Raw genomic sequence first — 16,711 nt, forward strand, 5'->3', positions numbered from 1 at the left:
GCTAGGAATGCTCTGCTAGATTGCCAAGACAGCTGTGCATTACAGCAGGTCATTACCTTCCCTATATAAATTGAAATGCCTTTTTGCTTAGCTCACTGTTCACTGCTAACTTCTCACATACAAAATTTGCTCTAAACATTATGGCGTGGTTCGTCAGTTTTTTTCTCAATTTTGATATATTTGTTTGCATAACAAGTTGAACCCGCTCGTTTTTCAAGCATATAAGCCCAAGAGCTTCAGATATATAGTTATACTTACAAATGAATGTTAAAAAATTGTTATTTAACCTTTGATCCTAAAGTAAAATATTGAGTTTTGCAAAAGGCACCTGAATATTTCGCGCGACATTCCGCCTAACTATGGAAAACATTTTTCAAAAGAAATATTAAAACCCCTCAAGGCATGTAGAAGTTACGCTCGGAACCAGGTTTAGGTCCGACCTCCGAAGTGTGACTAAATCTTTAAGCAGCGGACTTTGGTTTTGCGTGTGACACACCATCCCATCATGGTAAACATTTGTATCAAGATTTTTGTAGTCCTTCAAAGAATGAGCAAGTTATAGACAGGATAAATATAGACGGACGCAGAAACCCATGGACGCACATAAACCGAACCCAAAAAGTGAAAAGTGGCGACTAAGTCGACCTCACCACAAGAGGACGTAATTATAAAAATCCTCTGACCACGAAGCATTTAACTTCAAAGCAAAAGCAAGAAAAAGCGCAAACAAACAATTTAAATATGTTTATTTGACATTTAACCCCTAGGTGTGACATTGACCTTTGTTACATACATCTGAATTTTAAGCGCGAGACTCCTCCTCATTTTGGTGAACATTTGTCCTGAGTTATATTGAAATCTCTCAACGCATGTGGATATTATGCTCCGGACACAGATTTTGCGCTAACCCACCATCCCATTCCCCTACTCTCCCACGGTGAGTCCTTGACCTTTGAACGGTTTTTTGTGCGACACACCATTATTCGCATAACCATAATTATTTTGTAATCCTTTAATAAAGCAAGATACCGCGCCCAAACACACATTTTGATATTTTAATTGGGCATTTGATCTTTTGTGACATTGACCTGCATTTTGCGCGAAACAACTTAACTCAACATAAAGAATAGTTGTGCTAAGTTATAATAAAACCAATCCATTATTAAAGAAGTTATATACTCTCAATTAAATGTTTAATTTTGTTTACGATATTTGACCCCTAAGGATGACCTTGACCTTACCACAGACTTTTGTGGCGCTAAAATTCAACTTGCTATGGAGAACATGTGTCCACAATTATATTAAAACTCCTCCATGAACGTGGAAGTAACGCTCCGGACACCAGTTTTTAAAACTTTAAAATCTTCTTTTTCAAAACTCAAAGATATTTGCCTTGAACAATTTTTCCAGTAAGTGTTTATTAAGTTTGTTCAAATAAAAACCCTGAGCGTCCTGGGGGTGTCATTGATTCCTTATTATGTATATAATAAAAACTTGAAAATGTTCTTTTTAAAACCCAAATAGCTAGACCTAACATATTAAGCATGAAACATCTTCTAATTGGTGTCAACCAAGTTTGTTCAAATAAAAGCCATGTGGTCAAAATTGGCCCCGTCCCGAAGGACATTGATTTTCCTAATATGTATGTACTAAAAACTTAAAAAATCTTCTTTAAAAAAAAAACACAAGGAACTAGAGCTTTAATATTCAGCGCAAAACATGTTCTAGTGTTAACCATTTTTGTTAAAAAACCCTGGGGTGAAAATTAGCCCCCAGGGGCACATACAAATACGAGTATAAATCATAGCCTCGTGTTTCGATGCGCTTTTTATTACTTACTAGTATTTAACGCATGATATAGTTTCATGATAGTAGTATCATTCTTTTATTCAAATTAGACATATTCAGTAACATGTCAGGGATAAGCATAGTATATCTTTAATTATTCAGACCCTGACTATTGAACTAATATTCAAGCCCCACTATATATCAGAAATCCTTTTGTTACTCAAAAGCTTTGTTCTTTAATTCTTGGCGCCCTGATGTAGTTATCAAAATCTTAATCATTAGTCAATTGACGATGCCATCTTTTGATTGTGTCACTTATTTTGCAATTAATGGGGTATTAATTAGTTAGTATTTTGTATGGAAGTCAAGGTATTATTGCGTTTACATTTTGTCATTTTCATTAAAAATACTCTTTTCTAAATTTCTTTTTTAAGGCCCTGATTGCACTTCTGACATTTTTACCTGCAAATCCTGCATTTGGTCTTTTTGAAATTTATCTCAAATTCTTCATTCCAGTGTGTCTTCTACTTTCAGTATTTAGAAATATAACTACCGTATCTTAAGTCTGGGTATTAATAGAAACCCTTATTTAAGTTTGACACGGAAAAATGCTTGTAATATTACTATAATAGTCCCCTTAGTTACTTTTTTTATTTACTGCTTGTATATTTGATACATTTATAATATTAAAAAAACAGACTTTGTTCATTTGGACTTCTGTTTTGTTTTTGTTTTTTTTTTGTTCAAAAGAATATAAATTTTATATTTTAATATCAAGCAAGCCTAACAATGTTCAATATGAACAATGTCTTTCGTCCGCCCATTCATTAATAATATACAATTCTGGTAAATCCAATGAACCATTGAACAGTTTAGAAGCAGACATCTGGTCATCAGATGTTTACTAGTTCATCGTCTCTTGATGCATTTCTTGCTTGGACGTCATTTGATACTTTGCATCAATGCTTTTCTTGTACTCTATTGTTATGTACCGAACTCTTTTGTTCACTTTACAATTTGGAGGACTCTTTTATCTATTTTTGGTACAGCTGACGTACATACACACACGAACGGAGACGATATCTGATTTCTCTTTTGCTTTTAATGATGATATAATAACTTACCTGATTTAGCCTTTTCATATTCTAACTGTTTTTTTTGTTGAGGAGAATCTTCTTCCTTGAGTCTTTTTATCTCCTACAACAAAAATAATAGTACAAATAATTGTGTTTTATTTGGTAATTTTCAAAAATGATTGTACAAAGTATTATTGGAATTTCCGGCAGTCTGCCTAACACACAGTGTCTTAATATTTCTCAAAAATATCAAATTAAATTATTACTGATGAAGTGCTGGGATATTGGAATTTCCTCCAATAAAAATTAATTTTTAAATCATTGCTGTTTCTTTTAATTACGCGTTTTTAGTGCAATCGTGCATACTTTACTTAAGATTAATGCAAGTGAAGGATAATAGAAGGTCCAAAATTTATAATTATGTAAGTTACCCTTTTCACATTGATACGCTTTTTTTTTATTTGTTTTTTTTTTATTTGCAGAAGTCTTAAGTTGTTACATTTTTTCAAACATTTCATGTACTACGGTATTTGAGATCAAGTGCTAGATAATACATCAATAAGGTCATCATCACTCAGCCGATTCTTTATAGTTAATATGTAACACTTAAGCCATATCTTCAGGTTTGTTTTTATAAGTAAGGGACCTATTTATATTACTTTTAGAGGACAGTTTAGGCTACAGCACGTTCAATTTGCTATTAGTTTTTATCTGAGATATTTACATACCTCGTCTTAAAATTGTTTACCTTATGTGACTGTTGTCATTTGTATATGTTTCCAAAAGGATCATTCTTGTAAAGGTTGTTTAAAATGGTATTGCATTGTTGAGATGCCGGCAAGTTGTTAAAGGGATTATGAACACTTAAAAAACTTACAGAGCAAAGTCATACTAAAATTCACCACGTTGGTGATGTCACAAGTGTCATTTGTCTTAGACTAGAATGAATAAAATGTCTATTATCATTTATTGCAAAGTAAATAAGTAAGATACAAGTTAAATATCTATACGCCGGCAGTATAAACTGGTTTGATTTTGGGAAAATGTTCATCCTAACGGCATTTTTCAGTACAAGCAGGTTGTTCAGCTTACTTGCCTATTTCGCGTAACTGAATTCATTTTTTTTGCTCAACCACGGCAGTATTTTTAGTCCTTGACCGTTAAAAATCAATTACAAAATGGCCGCCATTGAATTTTTTAATTTTACTTTAATTCTCCAATGAGCGAGATATAAACACATTTTTTGGCATTTTAATGTAAGGCTTTGTTAATTTTAGTCTGCTAAAGGATGAACGAGAAGAATAGATGCAAAAACCATAAAAAAATATTGAGGCAGCCATTTTGGATTTCAAAATGGCTGACAATCACCTATGTTTTATACACTATATTATATTTAAAGTAAACAAGCCAAAGAAGACATTTTACAAGGCTTGTTTTCTTTTATTAGAAGTGCAATGATACTGATTAAGACTTACAAGCGCAGACTTTGAAAAATATCCATTAAAACTACAAACTTTATGGTGCAAAAAGGTCACACTTAAAACGTAATACAATGTAAATGTAATACATTGTAAATGCGAGTCATATTTGCGGTCACTTTTTCATTTAGATGTTATTTTTGTATCTCTAAGAATACATTACATATTCTTTAAAACTATTGCGGTGGTTTGTAAATTGGTTTGCATCGCCTTGAAGGAGCCATGCTCAAATATCTGTCCGTCTGTCTATCTGTCCGAGCGTCCTCTTGTGTCCGTTAGGGATATTTGCGATCACAATAATGGCGTTGAGATTATTTCTGTATACGCACGACCTTTAGGATGACTCATTTGTTTATATAGGTAATCCGACAAGAACATGGCGCTTGGCGTGCTCAGTAGATACACCTGTGTAAGGTTTTTTGTCGTCTATTTTGTTATCATGTGGTATTAAATTCTCTGTTTTGACTGAGATATATGACTGCGTTCATTGAATGCCGCCTTTCCTTGTCGATCTTGTTTATCATATTGACTGACCTATGGGTAAAAATTGTAAATCTTGTTAATTGCAAATGAAACCGTCCTGGAACGACAATAACTTTGCGTAAATGTGTAATTTGAAAAGGTTGTGCCATGCGCAAGAGCACGACCAGCATGGTTGTGGTAAAGTTAAACTTATATAACATAAATCATGATATAAATGTGAAAGTTGGTTTATAACTTTTGAAATAATTGATGCCGTTTAAAACAATTGTGCATAAATATATGGCACATTGAGAGAATGAGTCATGTAAAACCCATATGATGATGTAGATCAAAGACCAAAGTTATGCTTTCACTCAGAACAAAATATTTTCTAAAAGTACCCAAACTGTTGGCCAACGTTTCTGTCATTCATGGATGTACTAAAAATATTTGGCAAAAATGTGCCTCTGTAATACGAAATGTAGGGAACAAAGGTTCCAAGGTCATACTTGAATACAAAAGTCATGATTTGAAAGTACATTGGTGATCATGTCCAGTTTACATAATGGTAATTCAGCCAGAGCAGCAAAAAATTACGTGGTATTGTACTTTGAAACAATGTCTTCAATGTTAATCAAATGTCATGAATCCTTCAACGAGCCCAGCTTCGGGAACATTTCAAGTGGCACGCCCTTGCTTATTTTTGTATTACATAATTTTTGGATAATATAATCAAAAAACTTTTGTTCATATTTCAGTCACTAAAATTACACAAAGTAATTTTATGGAGAGTTGAAACATATTGGGAAATATAATATTTCATTATGGAATAAGATACTCTATCTATTTCTTGAACGATAGCCAGGTAAAATAGGTTTATCTATCTTAGTCCCTTGAAGGTTTTTTAGAAAACATGAGATAGAGTAAGTTGCAGCGTCCTTGGTAATGTGGCATATAATGTGCAGGCTGATATCAAATAAGATAATGACGTTATTACATTAATCAAGCTGACAATTTAAAGCAATATAAGTAGCTACATCAATACAACAATTAAAAACATATTGTACAAACCATCAGCGATGTTTCACAATTCCACGTTTAAATTATAAATTCTGCTTAGGCCGGTGCTAGGGGGGCCTTGACGGTACCTTACAATTTCCAGTACAGTCCGAGAACAGGCTCAATCAAACCGAGCCTGCAATGTTTTAAATTTGCCGTGTTGAGCGTTTTTCGGGATTCTGTTTTTTTTTTATTTTATACCGGGTCGTTCAGCAGATGTCGGCCGCAGTCTGCGGAAGATGAAGGCAATTTTTAAGATATTTACATACTGACTTTACTCTTGACGATCAAATTATAAAATGATTTTATGTTCCAAAATTTTTTAAATGTTGTTTTATCAAAATGTAAACTTAAACATCTAATGGTACATTAAATTGTGCAGGTTTAAATGTTACACATTTTGGACCTCAGATACCTGACATAGATTAATTTAGTTTGAAGTAATGATGTCATTAACAATTTAACTGTTCAGTATACCTACATATTGTGTATAACTCTACATGACATGTTGCTTATATCATTAGTATATTTTTGATAATTATTCTAACAGAAGGATCCGTTTGTTTTAAAGCACTTTACTTGTATTTGTTAAATTAGGTGTCCATTTTGAGATTAAAGATGGCCGCCATAGTATTCAATGTGTAAATCATGTTTGATTATCAACCAATAATGCCTAAAAGTAATTGAAACTTAATTCCATGTAGATGAAAGGATATACAATACACTATAAACAAAGAAATACTAAATTATGAAGTAGATGGTAAAAGTCAATGGCGGCCTTTTTGATTTGACCTTTAGAAGGTCAAAGACTTTGAGTACAGCCGTGGATGAGCAAAAAATGGATTCAGCGTATCCAAATTATGTAAACACAATTGACTATCCGCTTGTACTAAAATGCCGTTATACTCTTAACAGACGGTCTTTTCTGAAAATCAAACCCGTCTAGTAGAATTTTTGTTAAAGTCAGTTATTGAAGTAACAAAACTTGTGAAATATGTATACAGTATAAAAAGTAAGGACGGGCCATATCTTATGCAGGTTAAAAGGAATTCTAACTTCCTTTGATCTTGAATAGTTACGTGTTGTGGCAATCAACCATAAAAAATTTATGTACACGAGGTCATCAAAATTGCACTGTGTGTACATTATGAACAAAGATTCGTAGAACACTAAATATCCCCCTTCATACATCTGTTAGTGGCCTTTGACCTTCTGATCTTAAAATCAATAGGGATCATCTGTGAATAATGATCACTTTTCCTACCAACTTTATTGATCATAGGACAAAACATACTGAAGCTATCATCCAAAATGGTCTTACCATTTTTGGTCACTTGAACTTGACATACTTATCTCAAAATCAATAAAGGTTATATACCAGTGATGATTAAATGATTCTCAGCAATGTTTTAGCATTTTGGGTCACTGTGACCTTGATCTTGGACCTACTGACTTCAAAAGAGATAGGGCTCATCTGCCAATGATAAACTTTCTCTATTAAATTTCGTGATCCTGAACCAAAGCATATTCAAAAATCATCCGGAAATGGTCTTATTATTTTGAGTCACTGAGACCGTGACCTTTGACGTAATGACCTTAAAATAAATAGGAGTCATCTGTCAGAGGTTATCAATCCCCATATCAACAATGATCCTAGGCCGAAGCGTACTGAAGTTATCCTTCGGAGATAGTTTAAGCATTTTCGGTCAATATGACCTTGATTTTTGACCTGCTGAACCCAAAATCAATAGGTGTCATCTGCAAATTATGAACGAACTTCCTGACAGACTGAAAAATCTAAATGAAGATCAATATCTTAAGCTTGTACAGAAAGGTGTTAGTAAGCTTTGTGGTTTCATAATGGCCCTTTTTTGCACCCACTTTAGGGTGAGGGCATTTGGATTTCAACTTTGCCCGTCCTTAAAAAATTACCATGGTTGTATGTACATGTACTGGAATATCAGCCGGAAACAGTTTATAGAAACTTCATGTTTTACCTCTTGTGCTTTTGATATCTGAGATTCAAGGTCAGATATTTTGTTTTTAAGCTCGTCATATTCCTCTTTAGTAGCAGCATTTCCTGTTGCTTCTTTGATTTGGCTGAGAATTTCGTCAAAGCCTTCAGTTGTAATAATGAAGTCCTCCTTCTTCAGCTGATGAAAAAAATAATTATTTTCTATTTTCTTTCAGATGTTAAATTAGACCTTTTCGATTTATGATATTAACCCTTATATACAACATATTATGTATAATAGGTAAGACATTATTTCTAAATTATCTCAATTGATTGTTATTTAATTTGTTTTTGCTCATACTTATATAAAAACGTTTATGACAGTATGTATGGTATAGGTATCTGATAGTCAGATTTTTTATTTACTTCTTTTTGTTCATACCTATACAATTAAAATCATATTCTGTTTCATTTATTATAACGTTTTATAGGTATCTGAGTTTGATTTCATAAATGTCAGTTAATTTAACGCAGTTGTTATTTAAAATTGACTTTAATAAAAACCACTCTGAACACTTTTTCCAAATACTCTAAAGAATTACTCAATTAAGAGATGTGTAATTTTAGAATATAACTGAATTCCATCAGGATCTCAAATTATATATGTTAATATTTATTATTTACACTTACATCTTGGAGTTTCTCAACAGCTTGTTGTGCAGCATGATGATAAAGAAGCTCCTTTCCATCTTGAAGAACTGCTATCATATCATCAATGTAACAGTTAGCATCATTTTCCTCTAACTCCATGCTGCTTGAGTGAAAAATCTTATTTCTGTACTGTCGTACCTGAATGGAAAACAAATCTAAGTCGAACATATACGCATAATTATATGCAATATATATGATTATACTGTTTTCAGCACTGAGACTAAACAAGACTCTTATAATTAAAACAGTACTGTTAAACGCGTTACCCGACTGCTTCGGATAAGGACCTCGAGCACAATAGTGAGAATACACAACGGAATCGGCAAAATGAATTTATCCGCGCGCAAATCTCCAGGGTCACAAGTCCACATGCTTTGCCGATCGACATTTCTGTACGGTCTGGTGACTCTAGCTCAAGAAATCTTAGCTACCGACCTACATGTGACACAACATGAACAAACACACGTACACGGACAAGGGACATCAATATACTACCTTACCCAAACTAGCACGGGTAGTGGAAACAAAGAAAATTTAAAGCTTTGCTTAAAAATGTACACCTTATAAAAATAACATTTCTTGCATAATTCATTTTGAATCATCATTCATCTTGGTAAATTGCCTCTCAGGCAAAACAATTACACTAGTCTCGCTTACCGGTATATAGAAATAAAGTCACCTTAGTGCAGTTATTGGTTAAATACTATTTTAAATCTTGTAAGAAAATCACAAGCTTTCCTGTAAGATTTGGTCCATATTCAACATTAGTGCAGTGACGGATTATTGCTTATTATAGTGATGTTGTTAGAGATTAAAATTAAACAACAAATATACAAAAATATTTACCTTTGAAAAAAGATTGTTTGGTCCTGTTACATTGCATCCAATATGATTATGAAAATATTTGTTATTTGTGATAACATGTAGTAAACCCGAGCAGTCAGTGTCGACTGCTGATGTCTTGTCCTTGTACCCGGGAGCATTTATAAAACATTTACAGACACTCCATGGGTCAACGGACCAATCATGGGCATCGCTGTTTTTCCAAAAAGGTGCCGGTGGTATTGATGCATGATACTGTATAATGCTGTCATAGATGGCACCACATACATTGTTTGGACAAGGTTTCTTATTATTTGGAAAGCAACAGTTACATTTATCTTGCTTGAATGGACACACTCCTTTTGAGACTCGGACGTGATCTGGCTGGAGAGTTGTTATCTGACAGACGCCACATGGTGCATTTGGTTTAGGAGTCTTTGTTCCTTGAATTTGGTTTATAATATCTTTGTGCTGAAGTGTTCCTATGTCATCACAAAATGGTGCTAGTCCCTCTTTCAGGTAACCTAAGCCTAGGCCTGCCTTGACCCACTGTCGGTATTTGTTGTTCTTTAAATGTATCTCGTGCGCCATCACGATATCTAGAGAAAAAAAGAGAAAAAATTGTAACTACATTTGTAGAATACAATGATAACCAATTTAAACTATGACTGAACACAAACAGTTCTATGCCCCGAAAGCTTGGCCGAGTAAATGGACCGTGACATTTGACTAACAATTAAGACATGGTCACTGTCACAAAAGGATTATGTTGGCCCTAGATCTCCCACCTCAGATTCATTGATAGAAAAGGGCATCATTCCCCAATACAGAAGTAGATAATCGTGTCACATTTGGACATGTCTGACAGTGCTTCAGACAAGATGCGTATTTGCATAAACACGCAGTCAAATTTTTTCCCAAATAAATATAAATCATAACAGCATTTCAATTGTTTGAATAAAATATTCATTTTATCATCAGCATACAAATTAGCTTAAGCAAAGCGAACGGGATGAAAGGTGGTTTAAAAATTTGCAAATTAAGGCACCAAAAACAATTAAACAATTTATACGTCACAGCACGTGTTTTCTGTTTGGTATCACATTTCAAATGGGTCTAGTAAAAAGTTTATATAGGGGGGTTTAGCATTATCAATCCTGATAGTTTATTGAACCATTACAGTTTATTGAACCAGAATGTTACACAGAACGGATGTCTAAAATTAAGTTCATCTATAAGCCACAAAACAAACTCTATGTTCTGTTGTAAAAATTTTCAACAAAGGGAATAACTTTCTATCTATTTTACTTAATTGGTATCAATTGAGTGAATGATATAGTTCCCTTGGTTAGAAGAATTTTAAGACTTGGTACGAATTCAAGAACAAGGGCACCGAAAGGGAGGGCTAAATACGCCCGGATGTAAATTTGTTTCTGTAATGAAAATAATCTTCCAATTAAGGTAGAGACGCAATTAACCTGACTGAAAAATATTTTATCTTAATTATCCTAACGATACTGTATGACTTCCAAGGTGGAAGCAGATTTGCCCGTAAGTGTGTGGTAAATAAAACTTTAATAGAGGTCTACCAGGCAATGACATACACCAAAATAGTAACAAAGGATTTATCTACAACTTTTTCTTACTAGTATGGTCAACACATTAAAGACATTTTATTCCAATAAAAAAATGTACTGTCTTGACGGTCAATGTCACAATTTATCCTCATTGCCAGTTTTATAATAAGTGGTCTTTTGCTTGATGAAAAAAATAAAAATATGTTTTTGAAAAATCATCACCTTAACTGTTAATTTTTCATATTTTTCTTAACTCGTAAATGACTTCTAAAAAACTTTACACTCTATATTAATTTTTCCGTTTTTTTTAAATTTTTATTGGTCATTAAGTCATTTTAAAACAATCATAAGTTAAGATATTTTGGAAAGTAAAATAAATGCAAATAGAGAATTAATTAATTTATCCTCCAGGTTAATCCAACTTATCAATTGGTATAAAGAGATTTGATTTTTGAAACTAAAAAAAATGTTAAAACTAAAGATAGTTATTGCAATTGCAGCAAATTTCAATATTGTTACCATGCAAGGTCACTTTAAGGTCAATACCACATCAGAATAATTCAACACGCATGTTTGGCATAAGTTTTTTTTTTCAAGAATATATACACTTTGTAAATATATAACAAAGTTATTACAATTCAACAATAATTTGACCTTTACTGACTAATTCAAGTCAAGATCGAGTCAAATAAAGTCTCCTTTTATTTCTGGTTCCATACATTGTGCCCAACTACGAAGACAATCCATTTATTGCTTACAAAATTATACCAAATTATTGCAAAAGAATAGCCTGTGAAATAACAATTATATGACATCAAGGTCAATGTATTTTATAAGTCAAGGTCAAGTTTTAAGATATTGTCCTAATGGTAGATGTGCTCAAGTTTAAACACGACATTCATAAAATATAAAGATATAACCAATTAAAATGAAGCAAAATTCAATAATTTTAATAATAATCTTCAAGGTAAAGGTCATTGATGGGTAAAGGTCATAATAAATTGGTTTTGTCAAACGATTTCTTTCTTAGGATTTTTGTGCCCTAGTGTGAAGACAATCCATTCAAAAATACAACATTTACAACCAATAAAGCAAAATTAAATGATTTGACATTCAAGGCCGTGGTCATTGATGAGCGACGTTCATAATCAATTTTTTCTGCATAAATGTTTTGTCTGAAGAATAATTGTGTCCAGGTTTGAAAACAATTACAGCTTAAATCAAGCAAACTATTTGATTTTGAAGGTATGTCATTTATGAGTGACAGTCAACTTCAGTCTTGTCAACTTAAAGATCTTGTCTGACGGGTGGTTGTGTTCTTATCGAATAGAAGGCAATCCATTGAAAAATAAAACACAAGCTATGATCAACGTTTATTTTTCAGAGCGGTAACCGCAACATCAACGACATCATAACTTTAGCAATAGCTCTCTTTTTTCTTTAAAAAAAGTCAAGATAAAATGATTAAACTGCAAACCATTCCTTATTCGATATTTGTTAAAATTCAATGAACTCAATGAATAAAACAAAATCAAGCTTGCAAGGGTTAGGGTTAGGGTTATAATAATATTATGTCCCCCCCCCCTTTCGAAGAAGAGGGGGTACATTGTTTTGTTTAAGTCGGTCGGTAGGTCGGTCCGTGAGTCAGTATGTCGGTCGGTAGAACATATGCTTTCCGCTGTTTATCTTAAATACTATTTTTCACAAAGTCTTCATATCCACATACTGATTGGCTGATGGATCCTATTGATTTTGGGGTCACTAGGTCAAGTGTCAATGTCACAGGGGCTTTAAATGTCAGAATGGTTTCCGCTGATTATCTTGAAAAACATTCATTACAAAGGTTTCATATTTAGCACAGAGATTGGTCATAACTAGAAGATAATGCTTCTTGATTTTGGTGTCATTAAGTCAAAGGTCAGGGTCACAGGGGCCTTAAATGCCAGAATAGTTCTGCATATTATTTTTAATACCATTTATCAAAAAGTCTTCATATTTCACACAGTAATTGGTCATAACCAGGAGATTAGCCTTTTTGAATTTCGGGTCACTAGGTCAAAGGCCAAGGTCACATGGGCCTTTTATGTCAGAATATATCCCCTCATTATCTTGAAAGCTAGTTTTCACAAAGATTCATATTTAACATATTGATTGGTCATAGTAGATGACTCCTAATGATTTTTAGGACACTTGTTCAAAGGTCAAGGTCACAGGGGCCTTAAATGTCAAACTTATTTTTGCTTATTATCTTGAAGACAATTTATCACAAAATGTTCATGTTTCACATACTGCTTGGTCATAACTAGTAGGTGACCCCTATTGATTTTGGGGTAAGTAGTTAAAAGGTCAAGGTCACACATACCTTAAATGTCAGAATGGTTTCCGCTCATATTTCAAATATTGATTGGTCATTACTAGTAGATGTCCCATTTCGTTATTGGGATCACTATGTCAAAGGTCAAGGTCACAGGGGCCTTGAATATCATTATGTTTTCCATTCATTATCATGAAAACTATTTAACACAAAGGTTTTCATATTATACACATTGAATATTCAGATGTAGTAGATGATCAATATTTAGTTTGGGATCACAAGTCAAAGGTCAAGGTCACAGGAGCCTTAAATGTAAAAATGATTTCTGCTTATTACCTTGAAAACTTTTTATCACATAGTCTTCATATTTCACATATTTATTGGTCATAATGGGCTGACTGGTTCAAAGTTCAATATCTTTATATTTTACATATTGATTGGTTATAACTATAAACAAGAAGGTCATTTTTTCCATAACTGTCTTCTTCCATGTACCCATTTATGGCAGGTTGTTTCTTTAACAGAATTACCAAAAATGTGAGTAAAGGGCTACTTGCTCAACTTGTTTTTTTTGTGGTTGTATTATAGTCGCCCTGGCGGGCTGGTGGCTGGGCGTGCGGCTTGACAGGCGTCGTCTAATTTTCATCCGGAGCATATCTACTACACGCCGTCATGAATTTTAATGGAAGGCGCCAAACCTTTATGTCAAAGGTCAAGGTCACACTTAGAGGTTATTGAAAAACGTTTATCCGGAACACAACTTCTACATGCATAAAGGGATTTCAATATTTCTTGGCACAAATGTTCACTATTGTGAGGCGGAGTGTCGCGTGCAAAGTTTAGATCCCTGTGGTTAAGGTAAAGGTCAAACATTGGGGTCAAAGTTCAGACATTGAAACACAAATAGTCATTATCATGACTACTGGTGTGAAACATGTAAATTAGATTAATATATGCAAGGTCAAGGTCACCATAGATGATTGCCAATGTCACTATAGATGATAAAATATAGAGATTTTGTCCAAAACATTTCTCCTACACAAATGGAGGGATTCTAATGAAACTTCATACCAATGTTTACCACTATGAGAAGCCGTGTTGCGCATATTTACCAGGCCTCTAGATCAAAGGTCATGGTCACACTTGTTAATCATAGAAACATGCTTGTCCGGAGCAAAAATTTTACATGAATAGAAGGATTTCAATATTACTTGGTATAAATGTTCAATATTGTGAGGCAGAGTGTCGCGCGCAAAATGTAGGTCACTGCAGCCAAGGTCAAGGTAACACATAGTGGTCAACGTTCAGATAAAATATGAAAATGTGTATTGGGACCATTACGTCATCAGACTGAACACACAAATTGTCATTATCATGACTACAGGTGTGAAACATATAATTAAGGGTTATATATGCAAGGTCAAGATCACTAAAGATGATTGTCAAGGTCACTTAAGATGTTAAAGTATAGAGAGTTTGTCCAGAGCATATCTCCTACACATACGAGATCAATGCCCACATCTCTGTCAAAAGCTTCTGTGACGGGCGTATATTGCGACAATTTTGCCCTTGTTTCAAAATAAAATTATCTGTGTTATATCAGTTGCTGATCCTCACTATGTGAAAAAAATGTATTGTTTATTTCACCAGTGTTTGGGTATTCTTATAATTAGTATGTATACAAAATTGAAAAATTGAAAAAAAATGCGATTTTTGGCTAAAATTGCATTCCTAATTCGCCTGTCGGCCATGCCTACGGAAAACATGTAGTCCGAGTTGCATACTAAACAATAGTTTTCTTGTAATTGATAACACGCCTATCCAATAACCTGCTGAACTTTGATCTGAATCCAAATCAGTCAGTCAAGCTCAACTTTTGTACATATTAAGTATCATTCAGTGAATAACTGAATGCAAAATTTAAAAATTGAAGAACATGAATGGTGATATGTCTGGGGTACGTACTCTCAGTGCCTGATAGGTCGGATAGACCCTCATTAACTCTATAATGCATACATAAGAAAAAAATGGCCAACCCCCCCCCCCCCCAAAAAAAAAAAAAACAAAAACAAAAACAAACACGTTTCAACGACCTTGTTTTTTCTCCATCTTAACATCATAAGTAGTCCGTACAAAAATGTCAACTTATATATATATACTTATAAGAGCGTCCGGTTTAATGATATTTGGTTCAACTATAATCCATTTAGTAACTATTTTGTAGGATTATGTTAACAAGAAACTTTACACTGATTGTCCAGTACTGGTTGGTGCAATAACGCATCCGATACTGTGTTAGGCTTCCTTCACAATCGAACTTTATAATCTGTATAACATTTATTCTGTATAAACCAACATTCCACTTTGTTTACATTTGCCATGTGTATCAAAAATTATTTCACATTTAGGATTTTTCAGGTGATATTTTAACATGCTCTTGACTCACGTTTTAAAACAGAGAGACTTAATGTGCTTTTAAAGGTGGTGTTTTTTCTCCGAGTCTTTGATTGTAATTTCAAGAACGGATAAGTTAAAATTGAGAACAGTTATGAAGGTTCCAATTTTTAAGGATGCGCGGGATGTTGTTTAATAATACATGGTTCCATCAGTTTAGAACACAGTAATATAATCTGGGAACCAGCAAATTAATTTGAGCTTGTAAACCCGTATTTTTATTTACTTAACAAGAACTACTACTTTCTTTTGTTGTTGAGTATGTATGAACCAAAATATAATTGTAGTATCAATTTGAAAGAGATATTAATCTTATTTTAACCATATGACATAATGGGAATTACCCCTAAATGGCAGTCAGGGGAGGTAATAATTGCTATGTGAAAAGCCATTCACATCTTCTCGGCCCCTTCCGTAAAATTTCGTATAAGGACCTCGAAAACAATAGTAAGAATACATAGAACGGAGAAGGTACTTTGGTCTAACCTGCACTTAGAAACTAAACATGTAAACAAATAGTAATTTAATACTTATAGTTGCTTCTCTAATTTATTCCAACAGAACATTGTTGATGTACTTATCGTTATGGTTGTAGAAAGTATAAAATGTCTACCTGTTGACATTAATTCTGACTTAGTTATACTCGTACATTAATGGGCAATTTCAAATTGATTATGATTGTCAGACATATTTCTATTCATAGTTGTACGAAAATAGACTTAATTTTTACCTTTGACGTCAAAAATATATACTATCTGTTTATGTTTACATCTAAAACAACGTGGTAGAATTGCTTTTAATCCGTATCAATTCAGAGGTTATTATGAATAATAGCCTAGATGTTCCAACCCTTGAGGGTTTAATAAGTGGTTTCCGAGTGCGACCCAAATTTAAAGTTGTACAATACAATGTATGTGACATTATTGTTTTGCAATGTTCACACATTAAGCTTACATTAGACAAATGTCATAGGTAAGTAGAATATAATATATAAATAAGGCAAGCCTCAAAGCGAG

The 16,711-nt window shown here is 33.4% G+C and overlaps 1 protein-coding gene across 1 annotated transcript; it reads right to left on the reverse strand.

Annotated features, from left to right (window-relative positions):
* Positions 1 to 385: 385 nt before the first annotated feature.
* Positions 386 to 10,458, reverse strand: LOC132759278 (uncharacterized). Its single transcript, XM_060751020.1, has 4 exons — positions 9,375 to 10,458; positions 8,508 to 8,666; positions 7,861 to 8,016; positions 386 to 2,985 (listed from the first exon to the last, which is right to left on the reverse strand). Exons 1-4 carry the CDS (start codon positions 9,939 to 9,941, stop codon positions 2,890 to 2,892), a joined length of 978 nt encoding a protein of 325 aa, XP_060607003.1. The 5' UTR covers positions 9,942 to 10,458; the 3' UTR covers positions 386 to 2,889.
* Positions 10,459 to 16,711: the final 6,253 nt, after the last annotated feature.

The sequence above is a fragment of the Ruditapes philippinarum genome, unplaced genomic scaffold, assembly GCF_026571515.1.
Source record: "Ruditapes philippinarum isolate M1 unplaced genomic scaffold, ASM2657151v2 ctg9047_1_1_1_1, whole genome shotgun sequence".
Classification (NCBI taxonomy): Eukaryota; Metazoa; Mollusca; class Bivalvia; order Venerida; family Veneridae; genus Ruditapes; species Ruditapes philippinarum.

Bases quoted from the DNA above. Each gene is read 5' to 3' on its own strand.
- LOC132759278 (XM_060751020.1), bottom strand. From the start codon at position 9,941: ATGGCGCACGAGATACATTTAAAGAACAACAAATACCGACAGTGGGTC. The intron at 8,667-9,374 runs GTAAATATTTTT...TTTTCCATTCAG, and splicing joins CAAACAATCTTTTTTCAAAG to GTACGACAGTACAGAAATAA. The intron at 2,986-7,860 runs GTAAAACATGAA...TTTTTGTTGTAG, and splicing joins AGATATCAAAAGCACAAGAG to GAGATAAAAAGACTCAAGGA.